Source organism: Canis lupus, chromosome 24, assembly GCF_003254725.2.
Source record: "Canis lupus dingo isolate Sandy chromosome 24, ASM325472v2, whole genome shotgun sequence".
NCBI classification, from domain to species: domain Eukaryota; kingdom Metazoa; phylum Chordata; class Mammalia; order Carnivora; family Canidae; genus Canis; species Canis lupus.
In genome coordinates this window covers 22,276,588-22,292,751 of record NC_064266.1, presented here as the reverse complement: position 1 = coordinate 22,292,751, position 16,164 = coordinate 22,276,588, and the positions used below count along the sequence as shown (strand labels likewise).

Below are 16,164 nucleotides of genomic sequence, written 5' to 3'. Positions count from 1 at the left end.
AAGGATTTTTGAACAGTCCAACTCTGAAGGACTGAGCCCCCTGTCCCGGGAGGTGTGCAAGCCCAGGTGAGGTGGGTATACTCAGGAGTCCCAGAACTCTGTGGATTCTCAAACCTGGTTTTAGATGTGGCTCCTTCCTCCTCCTTCCTGAAGGGCCCTCAGCCCTGGACTGTCAAGTGCCAACCACTGGGATGTTGATGTTTCTTATTTGAATCACCAAGAGTGGCTGCCTCACTCTCCAGTGGCTAAAGAGATTTAGCCACTGGCCCATGGTGCCCTAACCAGCGGAACCAGGAAGGCACCCAGCAGGGCTATAGGAGTAGGGAGTCAGGTGTACAGGTTGGTCTGGCCTGGGTGCAAATCTTGCTCTGGCGTCTGTGCTGGGTGTCCTTGGCAAGTCACTTTCCCTCTCTGAGCCTCTATTCTCTTCTCTAAAATGGGGGAACAACCACCTACCTCTCAGAGTTCAGTGGGGTTTGCAGTGCACCAGGCCTCAGGACAAACACCAGGGATGTGAGTGAGATGCCTCCCTTCCCCACCCTTCACTCCCAAAAACAGGTACAACCCACCTCCAGCTTCTGAATACCCCCCACTCCCCTCCCCTCCGCACCTTCCCTTCTCCTAGAAGCCTCCTCCCTGGCTCTGCTTTAAACAGACCAAATCCAGCTCCAAACCCCTCCTACTTGGAGTGACCTCCTTTTCCTGATCTTTGGGGCCTTGCCTGCTCAGCTGACCTCCTCTCCCGGCCTGCCCCTCCCCCTCCCACTCACTCTGCATGAGCTGTGCCCCTGCCTGAAACTCTTCCCTGAAAGCCCACCCAGCTGGATCCTCAGGCCTGGAGGCTGCTGCTCAGCTGCTCTGAGAGGCCTTCCCTGATCACGCGTCCAAATGAACTCTACATCACCTCCACCTCACACTGTCTTTCCCACCCCTTGCTTTATTGGCTTCTACATTATTTGATCATTTTTACTGTTCTCCCTTGTTTGCTGCATGGCGGCGGGGGTAGGGGGGTGGGGGTTCCTGCTGGTCCTCTCCCCTCTGTGTCCCTGAGCTCAGCACAAAGCCTTGACACAGTAGGTGCTCCAGAAGCAAAGCCTGGAGGAGTGAACCGTACACGGGGTGGGTGCTGACATCCTGCACCACCCAGATTCTGGGAATCAGGGAGCAAACAAGGGCATTTACTTATAACAGGGCACTGATGTCTCATGGGCAGGGTTGGCACCTCCTGGCCGCCCCCAGGTCTCAAAGGCGCATCCTTGAGGGTCTTCACCAAGTCTAGGGGAAGGGTCAAGCCAGTAGCATTCCCTGCAGAACAGGGCACTCACTGCAAATGGACAAGGTCAGGAGAGTGAGAGGCCGGGGGTCCAGCCGTGTCCCTCTGGGGGCCTCAGTCCCCACGGACCTGCAGATGGGCATGCCTCTCCCTGCCCTTTGGCCTCCTCTGGTTGATGAGAGGTAGGCAGGGCCTTTGGAGACACAAAGTGCTACCACTTCTCACTCAGGAGGACCCAGGCACAGCAGGCCAGGGCCCCAGGACAGCCAGGGCCCCAGGACAGCTCCACGCAAGCAGGCCAGGAGTCAGGGGGTGCCCATGCCAAGGGGGCTCATTTGGATAATCTTCCTGGTGACACCGCCAGCTCCATACCCAGGACATGGGCCAGAAGGATCCCTGGCATCAGGCAGCCTGCAAAGGAAGGGTGTTGGTGCCGGTGGAACCAGGCTCTTGACAATGCCCTGCCCAGCTCTTGACAATGAGTGGCTGCCACTGTGACATGCCAAGCCTATCACCTGCCTTAGCTCCCGCTCCAGGAGGTGGACACTTCTGCTTTTCTTCCCTTGACAGCTGAGGCCACTGAGGTCCATAGAAAGGCAGTAAGTTTCCCATGTCACATAGCAACTCCGGATTTGGACCTCGGTCATGCAGGCCCCAAAGCCTGTGTTCTTAAGCCACAGAAGGACCCAAAGCCAGCCACCCCCACCAAAACTTTGTGAGTGGCATCAAGATGGGACCCTGCATTCCTGAAGTGTTGATACCCTGCAGTGGATCCCCATTCTCAGCAGGTTTGGAAGGACACATGGCTCCTCCTAAGTCCCAGTTGCCTGGGACTCAGGCAGTGAGGGGGCAGGCAGGAGGCAGGTCTGGAAACGGACATGTCCCTAGTGACCATGAGTTTGTGCCCATAAACCGTACACATGACTTGGAGAACCAGGTCCTGCAGGAGAGGGCAGGGCCAGGCAGAGAGGCTCCACCGTGATGCCCCCACCCCCCAGGGCCCCTCCAGCCCCAGCCCCTGTGGGATTGCCTGCGATCTTCTGGGAAGTGCAGCTCCCTGTGCCTGCTCCGTGCTGCTCTCAGTACCTCACACCTCAGTGGGGAAGAGCCCAGCAGTACCTTTCCTAAGAGCCACTGAGGCAAGGATGGGGAGGGAAGGAGCAGGAGACAGGGTGCCCTGTGCAGCCCTCGCCACCTTGGTGTCTGAGCAGTGGGAATGGCAAGCACTAGCACTCAGCAGTGGCTTCCCAAGGGCGCATATCTTCACCATCAACCAACTCTCCTCCTGCAGGATCCACCTCAGCAGCAAAGTCCCACAGCGGACATAAAGGGCACCAAGGGCCACCCACTGCCACCTTCAAGTTCTGTAAGAATCTAGAGGCTCTGTTGCCAGGCCATGTCCTCCGCCCTTCAGGGATCCAACCACCAAACATTTATCCCCATTTTATAAAGATGGAAAATGGAGGCTCTGAGAGGTTCAGACACTTGCCCAGAGTCACACCCAGAGTCTACAGGAATGGGTAGAGAAGCTAAGATCTGAACCCAAGTTGGGCCAGCTCTACAGCCCACATTCTGTGGAACACCAACTCAATCCTGAGACCCCACCTCCCTCTCCCTCGCCCTCAGCACCTCTAATGTGTTCGAGAGCCAGACAAAACCTATATAACCCCTCATAGTCTGTTTCCTCATCTGAAGAATAGGGAGCATAAAAACATCCATGAAAGTAGAGTCCAAGTAGTGTGCTCAGTCAAGAATAACAGGTGGGTTTTTCTCCCCTAATGACGTCCCTTCTTGGGATTCTCTCACACCTGGAACTACCTCTCCCATCATCACCTCACCCTCTAGACTCCCACAAACCTTTCACCTCTTCCTAACCCCTCAGGCAGGGGCCCAGTACCCACTTACCAAGGCAGAGAACATCCTGAAGATACTATTGGGGACAAGCTGATGTCACTGTCTTCAGGGCTCAGGGTCTCCTGGTGCAAACCCACATCCTGCCCTTTCCCAGGTGGGAGACAGGGTGCCCAGCTGCGATGACTCCTGGCTCTGGCTAGTAAGGCCATCTGACTTGTGGGCCCTACTGCAGCAATTCCTTGGGGCAAGTCCGTGAGCTCTCCTCTTGCTAACTTACTAGGGGTTTTTTTATATTGAATGTTTCCCTTTTTTACTTAAATAAATTTATTTATTTATTTTTTTTAAATTTTTATTTATTTATGATAGTCACAGAGAGAGAGAGAGGCAGAGACATAGGCAGAGGGAGAAGCAGGCTCCATGCACCGGGAGCCCGACGTGGGATTCGATCCCGGGTCTCCAGGATCGCGCCCTGGGCCAAAGGCAGGCGCCAAACCGCTGCGCCACCCAGGGATCCCCAAATAAATTTATTTTTAAGGGAACTATAGCTGCCTACTATGAATGGAAAATTAGAATTCTCCAGAGACAAAACAACTGAAAAGTTAATAAACATTCCCAAAATGTAATCAAACTGTGGCTGGATGCTAAAGACCCTGACCTGCTTGCTCTCATTCTCTCCCTCCCTTGTTCACTCGCCCTTCCTCCCCTGCTCCCTCCCTCCCTCCATCTCTCCTTTAAAGGTAAGTAGTGAACATCAGAACTATTTTTAAGTATTGTCAGCACCAAATATAAACTATCTTTTCAATTTCATGAAAAGGATTAAAGGAAAATTGAAAATGAATAACTCAAAAAATAAATAAAGAAAGAAAGAAAGAAAGAAAGAAAGAAAGAAAGAAAGAAAGAAAGAAAGAAAATGAATAACTCTAACTCTTTTGATCAAGGGGAAAAAAGAAAATACAAATTACCAATATAAAAATTTCAATATTTAAATTTAAATCTTACACACATGAAAAGGAAAATAAGGGAATATCACAAACAATTTTATGATAATAAATTCAATAACTTAGATGAAACGGACAAATTTCAAGAGTATAAATGACCAAAACTGATTTAAGAAGAAATAGAAATTTTAAATGGTCATTTATCAAAGAAATTAAATTTCAAGTCCAAATGTTTTCACTGGTGAAATGTATCAAACATTTAAGGAAGAAATACCAATTCTAACAACATCCATTCATGATGAAAAACCCTCAACAAAGTAGGCTTAGAGGGAACATACCTCAACATAATAAAGGCCTTATATGAAAAACCCACAGCTAACATCATACTCAACGGTGAAAAACTGAGATCAGGAATGAGACAAGGATATCCACTCTCACCACTTTTATTCAACAGAGTACTGGAAGTCCCAGCCATGGCCATTAGACAAGAAAAAGAAATAAAAGGCATTCAAATTGGTAAGGAAGAAGTAAAACTTTCACTATTTGCAGATGACATGATACCATATATAGAAAACTCTAAAGACTCCACCAAAAAACTACTAGAACTGATAAATGAATTCAGTAAAGTTGTAGGATTCAAAATCAATGTACAGAAATCCATTGCATTTCTATACACTAATAATGAAGCAGCAGAAAGAGAAATTAAGAAAATAATCCCATTTACAATTGCACCAAAAACAATAAAATATCTAGGAATAAATAACTGAACAGATGAAAGACCCGTATTCTGAAAACTATAAAATATTGATGAAAGATATTCGAGATGCAAAGAAATGGAAAGATACTCCATGGTCATGCTTTCAAAGAACAAATATTGTTAAAATGTCCACACTACCTAAAGCAATCTTTAGATTTAATGCAATCCCTATCAATATACCAACAGCATTTTTCACAGAACTAGAACAAACAATCCTACAATTTGTATAGAACCACAAAAGACCCCGAATAGCTAAAACATCTTGAAAAAGAAAAGCAAAACCAGAGATATCACAATTCCAGACTTCAGGTTGTGTTACAAAACTGTCATAATCAAAACAGTGTCATGTAAAAATAGACACATAGGTCAATGGAACAGAATAGAAAACTCAGAAATAAAGTCACGGTTATATGGTCAATCAGTCTTTGACAAAGGAGGCAAGTATATGCAATGAGAAAAAGTCTCTTCAATAAATGGTGTTGGGAAAACTGAACAGCTACATGCAAAAGATTGAAACTGGACGACCACTTTGTTTCACCAAAAACAAAAATAAACTCAAAATGGATTAAACAACCTAAATACGAGACGTGAAACTATAAAAATCCCGGAAGAGAGCACAGACAGTAATTTCTCTGATATTGGCTATAGCAACATCTTTCTAGATATGTCTCCTGAGGCAAGGGAAACAGAAGCAAAAATAAACTTTTTAAAAAAGATAATTTTTTAAAAATTCAGTATCTATATAAATGAAATATTATTCAGCCAGAAAAAGAAGGAAATCTTGCCATTTGCACAACATAGATGGATGCAGAGAGTATAATGCTAAGTGAAATAAGTCAACCGAGAAAGACAAATACCTTTTGATATCGCTCATATGTGAAATTTAAGAAAGGAAACAAAGGCAAGCAAAGGGGGAAAAAAGGAGATAGATAGACAAACCAAGAAACAAGCTCTTAACTCTAGAGAACAAATTGATGGTCACCAGAGTGGGGGGAGTGGCGGGGGCAGGTGAAGGGGATTAAGGGGGCACTTATCATGATGAGTACTGAGAAATGTATAGATGTGTAGAATCACTATATTATATACCTGCAACTAATAGAACACTGTATGTTATTATACTGGAATTAAAATAAAAACCTTAATAAGAAAGAAAAGACATACCAATTCTATGCAAATCTTTTAAATGAGAAAACTAAAAAGCAAAATATGTGTTCTAACTGTACATCGACTGTTACTTAACCTCACATCCACCTAAAACCATCTCACATACCATAGATGGTTCAAGGTCCTCCCTTTGAGAAACCAGAATCTAACCCAAGCCCCACGTGGTAAACTGAAGCGAAGAGAGGCACAGAGCATGTCTGAGGACACCCAGCATGTCTGGCAAACCTGGACATGAAGCCAGACCTCCTTGGGCCCTTTCTTCCTATGATTCTACCACGGGGATAAAGATTTAAGAAGTCTGGCAACTGACCGTGCAAGGCGCTGACAGCCAAACCCTGTCTGGGCCTCAAAACTAACTGGTTGCACCGGAGGCAATGACCCAGGCCCCTGCGTACCCCAGGCCTGTGAGATCGGAGTAACTGTACCCCACGTTGGGTATGTGAGCTTTCCATTCCAGCCTGAGGGTGGAGATCAGGGCAGGGAGCCAGAGTGTCACTGGACAAGTCAAATTCCTCTCTGAGCCTCAGTTTCCTAATCCATAAAATGGAGCAGTCACTTTTGCCTGGCATGCGCTGTTCTGAGGCTCAGACCAGACTGCGGCCCTGAGGCCGTGTGAGGAGGTACAGTGTTCTCAACAAATGTCAGAGGGGCGTTGGCAGGCGTCCCCCATGTCGATTTCCTGCCCTCGTGGGTCCAGCTCTGGCATGGGTCCAGTGCCACGTCCCTGTTTATTCTCCCTATCTTGATGGAATTCTTTCCAAAAAGGATGTGGCTCCTCCACCAGCCACGTAGAGGAGCTGGTAAGTCCATCGGCCCTGAGCCGGAGACCATCTTCCGCCCAGGCACCCGATGCTGCTTTCACTGGGCAGGGGCCGTGGGGTCACTGCACCCCTCTCCCCTGGCGTCCAGCGTGGGCCTGTCGTAACAGCGACAGCAACAATAGCTCACCAGTCCTGGGCATCAAGTACCTCCAGAGACACTTGAGATAAAGTACTGATGAAAAACATCGGCTCTGAAACGAAACTGAACTAGGGGTGGTAGAAGGGGAGGAGGGCGGGGGGTGGGAGTGAATGGGTGACAGGGCACTGGGTGTTATTCTGTATGTTAGTAAATTGAACACCAATAAAAAATAAAAATTAAAAAAAGAAAAAAAAAGAAAAACATCGGCTCTGTAAAAAGAAAAGGGAAAGGGGCGCCTGGAGGGCTCAGTCAGTTAAGCATCTGCCTTCGGCCTCAGGTCATGATCCCAGGGTCCTGGGATCAAGCCCCAGGTCAGGCTCCCTGCTCATCAGGGGAGCCTGCTTCTCCCTCTCCCTCTGCCCTTCCCTCCTGCTCGTGCTCCTTTGCTTGCTCTTTCTCTCTCTCAAATAAATAAAATCTTTAAAAATTTAAAAGAGAGAGAGAGAAGAGGAAAAACAAAGACAAAAAAACAGGCTCTGCAGCCAGGCTTCTTCCCAGGTTCAAAACCCAACCCCACCATTAACCAGGAAGACACTTCTCTGTGTCTCTCTGGGCCTTGGTTTCCTTATCTGGCAGATTGGGTTAATATCAGTAGCCAGTTGTTTGAATTGTGGTGAGGATTAAAAGTAAACAGAACTGTCTTTTGAACAGTGCCTGGCACATGCTAAGTGCTCAATAAATGTCAGTCATTCTTGTTAAGGCGGAGGTGAGACGGAGGGCTGCTTAGGAATATAGCTACTTCCTGGCTGTGTGACCTTAGCCAGTTACTCAACTTCTCTGAGTCCCATCACCACAACGATCATATGTGGTCATGCCTGGGGCAAAATAACTACTCAATAAAAAGTGGTTACTCTTCCAGGCCAGGCCCGGTGATCATGTCATTGAATTCCCACGACAAAAAAAAAAAAAAAAAAGAATTCCCACGACAGAGGCACATTGTATCCCGCGCCAGGGGGGCTGAGTTCCAGCATCGTAGTGGTGATGTGCTCACTAAACTAGCGGGACTCAGAGCCCTGCTGCCCTTCCGTTAAGGGAAATGACTCATGGGACAGCGTCTCCAGCTATCAAGACTTCCCGTGACCCCACTCCCTACCAGCCCCGCACCCCAAGGTATGTGCCCCAGCCTACAGGTGAGGAGGACAGACAAAATGCTCTCTCAGAGAAAGTGAGTGACTTGCTCACCCAGCACGCTGGAAAGTTTGAACAGCGTGTCCAGGCAGCGGGACACTCCCTTTCCTGACTCTTGACCTTGCCTGCCACATGAGGTGGGGTCTCCTGTCACAAGGAATCTTTCTACCACTTTTCTGTCTCCAGTGTTCAAGGGACAGCCCCCTCCCAAATGCGGAACCCCCGAATCCTGAGCATTTTGGCCAGGAAGGGGCAGGAACACCTGAAATCCCCAATTGGAAACCTAGCTCTGATGTTTCCTGGCTGGGTGACCCTGGGCAACTCAGCCTCCTGTGTGAGCCTCTGTTTTCTCGTCTGTAAAATGGGGATAAATGGCCTGCTGCATAGGGACTTTGTAAGAACATGTAAAACATCTGGCAAATTGGAAAGTTTTTTAGCCCCGTTGTCACCTCTGCTCACCCGGCTGCAAGAACTAGACCCTGGCTCAGGGCTGTGACGGGATCTCATTCCACCAGGGGGCGCTCCATCCCCAGCAGGCGTGTCCTCACTGCCTTGTCCCTATGGGTGGTGCCAACAGCTTTCCAAAGGGAAAAAATCGTGCAATTTTGACACACATCCCCATCACTGAAACCTTTTTAAAACTGTTTAATACGATTTTTTAATTTTGTCTGAGAATGGAGGAAATATGATAGTTTTTAAAAGCTCCTGAAGAGGGGCACATGGGCGGCTCAGTGATTGAGCATCTGTCTTTGGCCCAGGACGGTCCCAAGGTCCCAGGATCGAGTACCACATTGGCCTTCCTGCAGGGAGCCTGCTTCTCCCTCTGCTGTGTCTGCCTCTCTCTGTCTCTCATGAATAAATAAATAAAATCTTTAAAATAATAATAAAAATAAAAGCTCTTGAAGTAAAAAGGGGAAAAAAAGGTTTTGAAGGAAAAGCAACGCCAAGCAGCCCAGAGCTCCTCTCCCGCCCACCTCAGACCTCCCACCGCCATCTCCCGGCTGTCGGGGTCCGCTGCCCTCTGCGCCAGGCGTGGGAACTGGGAGCAAGATAGACATGGCCCTGCCCAGGGCGGGGGGCACAGTAGTAAATAGACACACAAAGAAATACTGCGGGGAGAATAGAGCAGGGCAGGGTAGAGAGGGCCGGGGTTTCAGGCACTGAAGGGATATATGAGGGGCGCCTGAAGGCAAGGTCCTTTGATCCAACAGAAGCCCTTCTCGGGCAGAGAAGTCAGCAAACACAAAGGTCCTGGCTGGCTCTGGGCTAAAGACCCCCTTGTCCAGGAAGCCACTTCAGATTGCTTCTCCTGGTCCACACTGCATCTGCACACTGTCCCATGAGCTCCACCTGCCTCCCCCTGGATGCCCGATGCTTGTGCTCAGTAAGATACGCTGTGGGATAAACCAGCGAGGAGATGCACTCACACTACGAGGAGCGGCCTGTGTCCCCAGTAGGCGAAGGCTGCGCGTTCCTCATTCTCGCGTTCCCAGTGGCCAGGGCGGTGCCTGGCACGCAGTGGGCGCTCAGCAAGTGTTGAACAAGCGTGAAATAGGGAAGTGATGACAGAAACAAGGTCAGTGATGGCTCTTCTCTGAGAACAAGGCTGTCCCCACACTTCCCCGCCCCCGTGCCCTTGGGCCCCATCTCCTGGGGGGGGACATCCACCCTCAGTCTGCCAGTGGGGGGGCACGACTCCTCAGCCTCTTTCTGTGCCCTCCTGCTCCCGTCAAGAGCGGCTTTGGCAGCGGCCCTCCATCCTGCAGAAGGCGAACCAGGGAGGGGCTGGACACAGCGATCACTGGGGGGGCCATGGGGAACAGCAGCAAGGGTCACTTGCCCATCACGTGAGGAAGGCTGCATTCAAAGCTCGGACGCCCAGGTCATGGGCTGTGTGGGTGTGAGAGTATGAGGAGTGAATGAGTGTGAGGGACTCGAGGGCATGAGTGCATGTGTTGTATGTGAGGTCAGCACATGTGTGTGCAAAGACAGGAAACCATTTAGAGGAAAATACACCAAACTGATCTCTGGGAGATGGAATCCAGATGGTTTTTATTGGCTTTTATGCTTTTCGGTATTTTTTTGATTTTTCTGTACTCGGCCTGTGCTACTTTTAGAATCAGAAGAGAGCTAAATATAAGTTTTGTTTTTTTTTTAAGGCCATTGATGCAGAAGGCAGATAGCAGGCAGAGAAGAGACTGGGGTGGTTGTGCCGGCGGCGCCTGGGCCTGGGGAGAGGAGGGGGATGCTGTGGGGCTCAGGCAAGCACAAGTGACCAGGAGACAGGACCCCAGGCCACCAACCCAGCTTACCCACTCACCAACTCTATGTGACACTGACCTCCAGTTCCTCAGCTGGGTTCTAAGCTCCTTCTGACCTTGATGCTCCAGGATAATCAGTCCCATACCCCATCTAGGGCTCTGACCAGGAGGGGCCAGTGTGAGCAGTAGGAGAGACAAAGGGTGGCTCACATCACCGTGGCGGTGCCTTCTGGGCCTGGGATTCTGCGCCAGGGGTGCCTGCCAGTCAGAGGGGCCGCCCGCAGGCTCCCTCGGCAGAGACAGATCCCCATGGTTAGCTGCTGCTGGAGTAGGAGGTAGGACTCAGACTTTCTTGGGTACCTACCATGCGCCTAAACCAAAATGTGTGGGCAGAGGCAGGAAAATGTTGCTGTAACGGGGCCAGGTCCTCGAGGGGAAGGGAGGCCTCACACAGAGTCAGAAGGAAGCTTCCCGAGGTTGACCTGTCCTGACCCCCAGTGTCCAGCCAGATGGCCCCGAATGCAGAATCTCAGATCCTAAAGGGGACCTGAATCTCCCTCCAGGCAAGGGCTCCACAGAGGCCTTTAAGAAAATCCCCTGAGCCCTGGTAATTGTAACATCCCATCCCCACCCCTCTCTCTCCACCTCTGGGCCACTGCTTTTACCACTGCCCTCGCCACCCTGAGTTCTACACCCAAGACATTGCCCAGAGCAGCACATAGTGGAAGGATCAAGAGGCTTTGGCTCTGGAGAACCCAGGTCCAGAGTGCCAGTGGCAGGGCCAGGCCGAAGTGCCCTCCACCATGGTTCTGAGCCTCCCTTGCATGAGGGACAGAACAGTCTGTAAATTCTGGATTTCCTCTATTGAGTGCCTGATGGCAGAGGAGGACAGGCACGCAGCAGGGCAGGAGACATACAGCTGCTACCAGCTCAGATGGCTGCTGGGCCTCACTCCAGCCATGAGGCTGAACCAAGTTTCAGAAGCAAACAGCTCATCCCAGCAGCACCACCCACCAGCCACATCCACATCACCAAGGAACCTTCGAGGCCCTGGGCCTGTGCTTCACTGCCAGACAGCTGCACCAGGTGTCCTGGGGGAGGGGACTCTCCCCTGCATCCAGCCGGGGCCCCATTGAGGGGAACATGGCTCAATCTCAGACACAGCCTGGTATCTAAGGGGGCAAGGGACACAAAACCCAACCTCCTGGCCTATGGGACTCAGATATCAGCAAATATTTATTTTCTTCTCTGGGGCTCCGGTGAAGAAGGAGGTCCAAAGGAGAAAGGCTATAGCCTGTGGGTCTGGCAGCATTTGTAATAAGCCAGGGACAGACAGGACCCCCGTGGGCCTGGGCGTTGTGCTGCAGGACTGGAGAGAGGCCAGGCCACCTCAGAACCTGACGCCGTGGCTCTTCTTCATGGAGGATGAAAGGGCGGCCTTCAGAGGTCTTGAGAGCAGTTTGATAGATGAGGCAACAGGCATGGGGGGCGCCGACCTCTGCGTGACATACCTGGATGGCTGGGACAGGAGGGAGAGGGAGGGCTGGAGGTACGGGGAGGTGGACAAGGCGGACTCCAGGAACCCGGAGCCTGAGGCTTTCGGGGTGAGGGTGTCGCTGGGGGAGACAGAGGCAGTAGACGAGTTGGTCTCTTCGGGATCCAGGTCCTTTTGGCTATTGTGGGTCACCAGGTAGATGTGCTGGCCGTGATGCCCTAGGATATTGTGCACCAGGAAGTCAGGTGTGTGGGTGGGTGACAGCTGGTTGAAGTGCAGGCTTTGGTAGATCTGAGGTGAAATCTGCGGGGAATAGAGCAGGGGAGTTCAGGGGTTCACCCAGGACCAAGAGCAGGCTCACAGAAGGAGGGGCCCTGGGGTCTTCCTGTATAAAAGAAGTCTACAGAGTACCATGGTTTTCACCGATAACCACAGCCCACTGGAGCTGCAAGCCGCTGTGTGCCAGGCCTGGCATCTAGCCCCTCTCCAACAACACTTTGTGGTCAGCACGGGACTGCCCCTATCTCAGAGTGAGGCCTCAAGCTGGATCCGAGGGGGGCCCCCCATCTCTCCCAGGCACTCATCAGGCTGCATTTTGAGGCCCATTTCTAAGAGGCGAGAGTGCTCCCATCTTCGGACAGAGGGGTGCTCTCACTTCAAGTGCTCTCCGCAGAGGGAGAAAGCTCTCATAAATGCCCCCTATGGCAGATGCCTCTGCAAGAGGCCAGAGTCTGCCCAAGTGAGAGGCAGGATTGGGCTCAAAGCTGTTCTGCACAATCCCCGGCTCCCTTTTTCTTTCCCCAAGCAGAGCCCCCTTCCATTCCCTCCATCTCTTACATGGCACCATGAGACCTTGTGTCCACTCTGGAGCAGCCCACAGTATGAAGACAAACAGCCCAAGGAATAGCCACAGACTCTGGGAATTTTTTGAAGTCTATCAGAAGCACCAGGCCCACAGAGAACCTCCTCCCATGGCCCAATGAGGTGTGTCCTCAAAGACAAAACCTGTGTCCATGGCCTTAACCACGGCTGTGCAAACAAACCAGCCAGACCAGCTTCATCCCAGAACTGCCTGGGGCCCCAGAATTCGGTCAAAGGACTGATGCTCCCTTGACCCCCCGCCAGGGGCCCTGAGGGCACAAGGGTGGCTGTTGATGGAGATGGGCTCCCCAGCCTCCAGCCCCAGCATCTCAGGGAGCAAGCACCACCCTGCCTCACCTGGTGCTTCATCCAGCCATACTGCACATTAGTGGACAGGACTCCGGGACTCCGAGACCGGTCCTTGGCCTTGTATGCTCCTCCCACGATTTTGCTCACCTGCAGGAGTCGCAGCAAGCGTGAAGCCTTGGGCAGACAGCTGCGGGCCCCTCTATGCCCCTGGACCCCCCATGCAGCCTCACCTGCTTGCCCTTGGACTCCCACTCGAGCCAGCTGTGCTCAACGTCTTCTGAGTAGTGCTCTCCAGCCCATGGGGACATCTGGGTTATCCTCTGCAGCTTACCCCAAGCCTCAGCCTCCGCGTCTGCCTTCCCATTCAGGAGAGCCATGAGTGCCACCTGCTCCCGCCGCTGGTACACCAGGGCCTCGGCAAGAGCCCGCTCCTCCCTGATGTGAGGGGCTTTCCTTCATAAGATGCCCTTGCACCACAAAATGGGGTGGCCTTCCCATGGAGCCCAAGAGGGTTTCTCCCTTCTGGGCCCGACCCTCTCTCAACTTTATCCCTCCCCTGAGGCCATACTGCCCAGGACCCACCATTAAACAAGTGTCCAGTGAATGTTAGCAAAGTCCAGATTAAACTGACCCCCAACAAGTCCTGTGACCTTTCCTACCTCCCTCTGCTCTTCCCCATGGAGGCCTGACACCCCATCTTGATCTTACCTGGGCCTCCCCTTGTGGAATATTTTTTTCCCTTGTGGAATATTTAAACATCCTCTCCCCCCCAGGGAACCCCTGTCCTTGCCTCATTTGTGAACCCCACACAGGACTGTAAAGATGTATGCCTTGACAAGAGTGGAGCCACAAGGACCGTAGGTGCCCAGAAAACTCCTACTTGCATATCAAAACCCAACTCCAAAATCTCTTCTCCTATGAAGTTTTTTTCACTTGATCCACCCAAGGAGGTGACTGTCCTTTAAGCCTTTCCTGCTTTTAATGGTCCCATCAGTTGTCACATAAAATGGCAGCCACGAGTTCACACATCCATCTCCACAAGAGGGCCGTAAGTTCTCTGAGGCAGGACCTGTGCTTTGAATCTCTATAACCTAGCACAGAGTCTGGCAGTCAGCAAGACCTCAATAAAAATTCTTTTGGAATGACCTCAAATTATCTGAGACTTGGTCAGGAATAAGAGTGGAATGTGGGCGGAGAGGAACTTGTAGAGGAAAGAGGTAGTGAGCAGCCTGACTTCCCCATGAATCAGGAAAATGGACAAGCATCTGTTCAGGACCAGGACCCTGGGCACTCTCCTACCAGGGACCTCTAGCCACATAGAAATGGCCTCCACAGGGAAGCCAGCCCTGGCTAATCTGAACCTGGCTCTGGGGCAGGGGATCATCTAAGGGCTTGCATTTGTATATTTTCTGCTGGTTTGTACCACTCAAACTTCCAGCTGAACTGGGCTCCACTAGGCCACCACTGCCACCTGTACAGTCAAGTTTCCTGCAGGTCCCAAGCCTCTGGCCTTCTGAAGGCCCTCCCCGAAGATGCCCAGCACTACCCAACCCAGATGAGGCTTCCCAGGACCTAGAGAGGCTTGCAACATCCCCCCTCCTTGAGCCAGCAAAGACCAGGTAGGCTGTGATAACTCACTGCAGCTCTGGACGGAAGGCCTTCTGGGCAGCATCTATAGAGTCAGCCTCCTCCTCTGAGCTTTTTCTTAGTGCAAGATCACCAACCGTCTGAATATCCTGCAACCCTTTCCAAACACTCACGCCAAACGTCCCTGTGATTTAACCAGATCCATCTCAGTAACAAGAACCAGTCTACCTCCCCTCCTCTGAACCTTCTGCCCTGTACCCTCCACCCTCAAGAGTCAGCTAGCAACCCCTTACCCTTGGCCTGCACCTCATGATGCTTACCACATGCCAGGCATTATGCTGACTACTCTACAAATACCTGAAAGAACCAGACACTAGCCCTAGAAAAATGCTTGGAGCTCAGGCCAATGAATCCTGCCCACATGTAGGCTGAGATGGAACGAGTGCTGTGGTGATGACTAAGAGATCCTCAGGTGGGCTTATATAGCTCATGTATAAAGTAGCAATGACACAAAATGATCAGGTGTCCATCAGCTGTGAGGTTGGGGTGGCACTGGGGAGGAACAGGGCTGGAAGAGAAAGCAGGTAGGGTGAGTAGAGAAACATGAGTCCTGCTTTGGGGCAGGGCAGAGCAAGGAGTAGGCCATTCTCCTGCTGCAGAATTTTTTTAAAAATTAAAAGATATATATAGTAAAAAAAAAAATCCCATTTTAAAAAGTAATTAGAGAGCTGCAGAAGCGAAAAAGGAGAAGATGAACTGAAATTACAGAAAGAAAAGATTCCTTCTTAGAAGAACTAAAATTGAGAGCTGCTTCCTTCTCTGGGAGCATTCTCTGACTCTGGGCACAGGCTGGGTGAGCATCAGGCTCTGCTTAGGCAGAGAGAAGCTACTGGAAGAAAAAGAAAACATAAGAGCTTCTGACAGCCATTCTGGCTGGCAGGATGGATCAAGCTAGTGGAGTTCCACATGCATGGCTGTGTTCTCCACAGGACATTTGCTAAGCCCTAGGAGAGCTGAGGGCCTGGAAGTTGAGCTAGACAGATAGAACAAGATTGTTGGGAGACAAAGAGGAAGAAGCCTTTTTTTTAAAAAAAGATTATTTATTTATTTATTTATTTATTTATTTATTTATTTATTCATGAGAGACACAGAGAGAGAGAGACAGGCAGAGACACAGGCAGAGGGAGAAGCAGGCTCCATGCAGGGAGCCCAACGTGGGACTCAATCCCGGGACTCCAGGGTCACGCCCTGGGCGGAAGGCAGGCGCTAAACTGCTGAGCCACCTAGGGATCCCCCAAGGAAGAAGCCTTTCACAGACCTTGCCCTTGAGACAGATTTCACAATGGAAGACAGAAGCAAGCTGAGTCTCTCTACCTAATGCTTCAGTCTAGACCCAACCCAGTTCAGCTCTTGACTGCAATGAGATGAACAGCCCTGTACACAGGAATGAGCACATAAACTGGAAGAAAATCAGACCAATTTTAGTCTCTGTAGTTCTTTTATACAAACTCTAGACAAGTCTTGGGTTTAGTTTTGGATTTGGTTTTAGTTTTGGTTTTGGTTTTGGTTTTGGTTTT

General features: G+C 50.6%; 1 protein-coding gene across 13 annotated transcripts in view; it reads right to left on the bottom strand.

Moving 5' to 3' along the window:
- Positions 1-10,109: 10,109 nt before the first annotated feature.
- The window catches only part of EFCAB8 (EF-hand calcium binding domain 8), a 69,149-nt gene continuing 63,094 nt past the window's right edge, over positions 10,110-16,164 (bottom strand). For all 13 annotated transcript variants that reach the window (XM_049100507.1, XM_025469715.3, XM_025469724.3 and 10 more), the window contains 4 exons: positions 14,639-14,771; positions 13,231-13,435; positions 13,049-13,147; positions 10,110-12,133 (listed from right to left, as the gene is read on the bottom strand). In XM_049100507.1, coding sequence (XP_048956464.1) covers positions 11,726-12,133; positions 13,049-13,147; positions 13,231-13,435; positions 14,639-14,771 — 845 coding nt within the window. In that variant the 3' untranslated portion in view covers positions 10,110-11,725. The remainder of the gene's footprint in view (positions 12,134-13,048; positions 13,148-13,230; positions 13,436-14,638; positions 14,772-16,164) is intronic.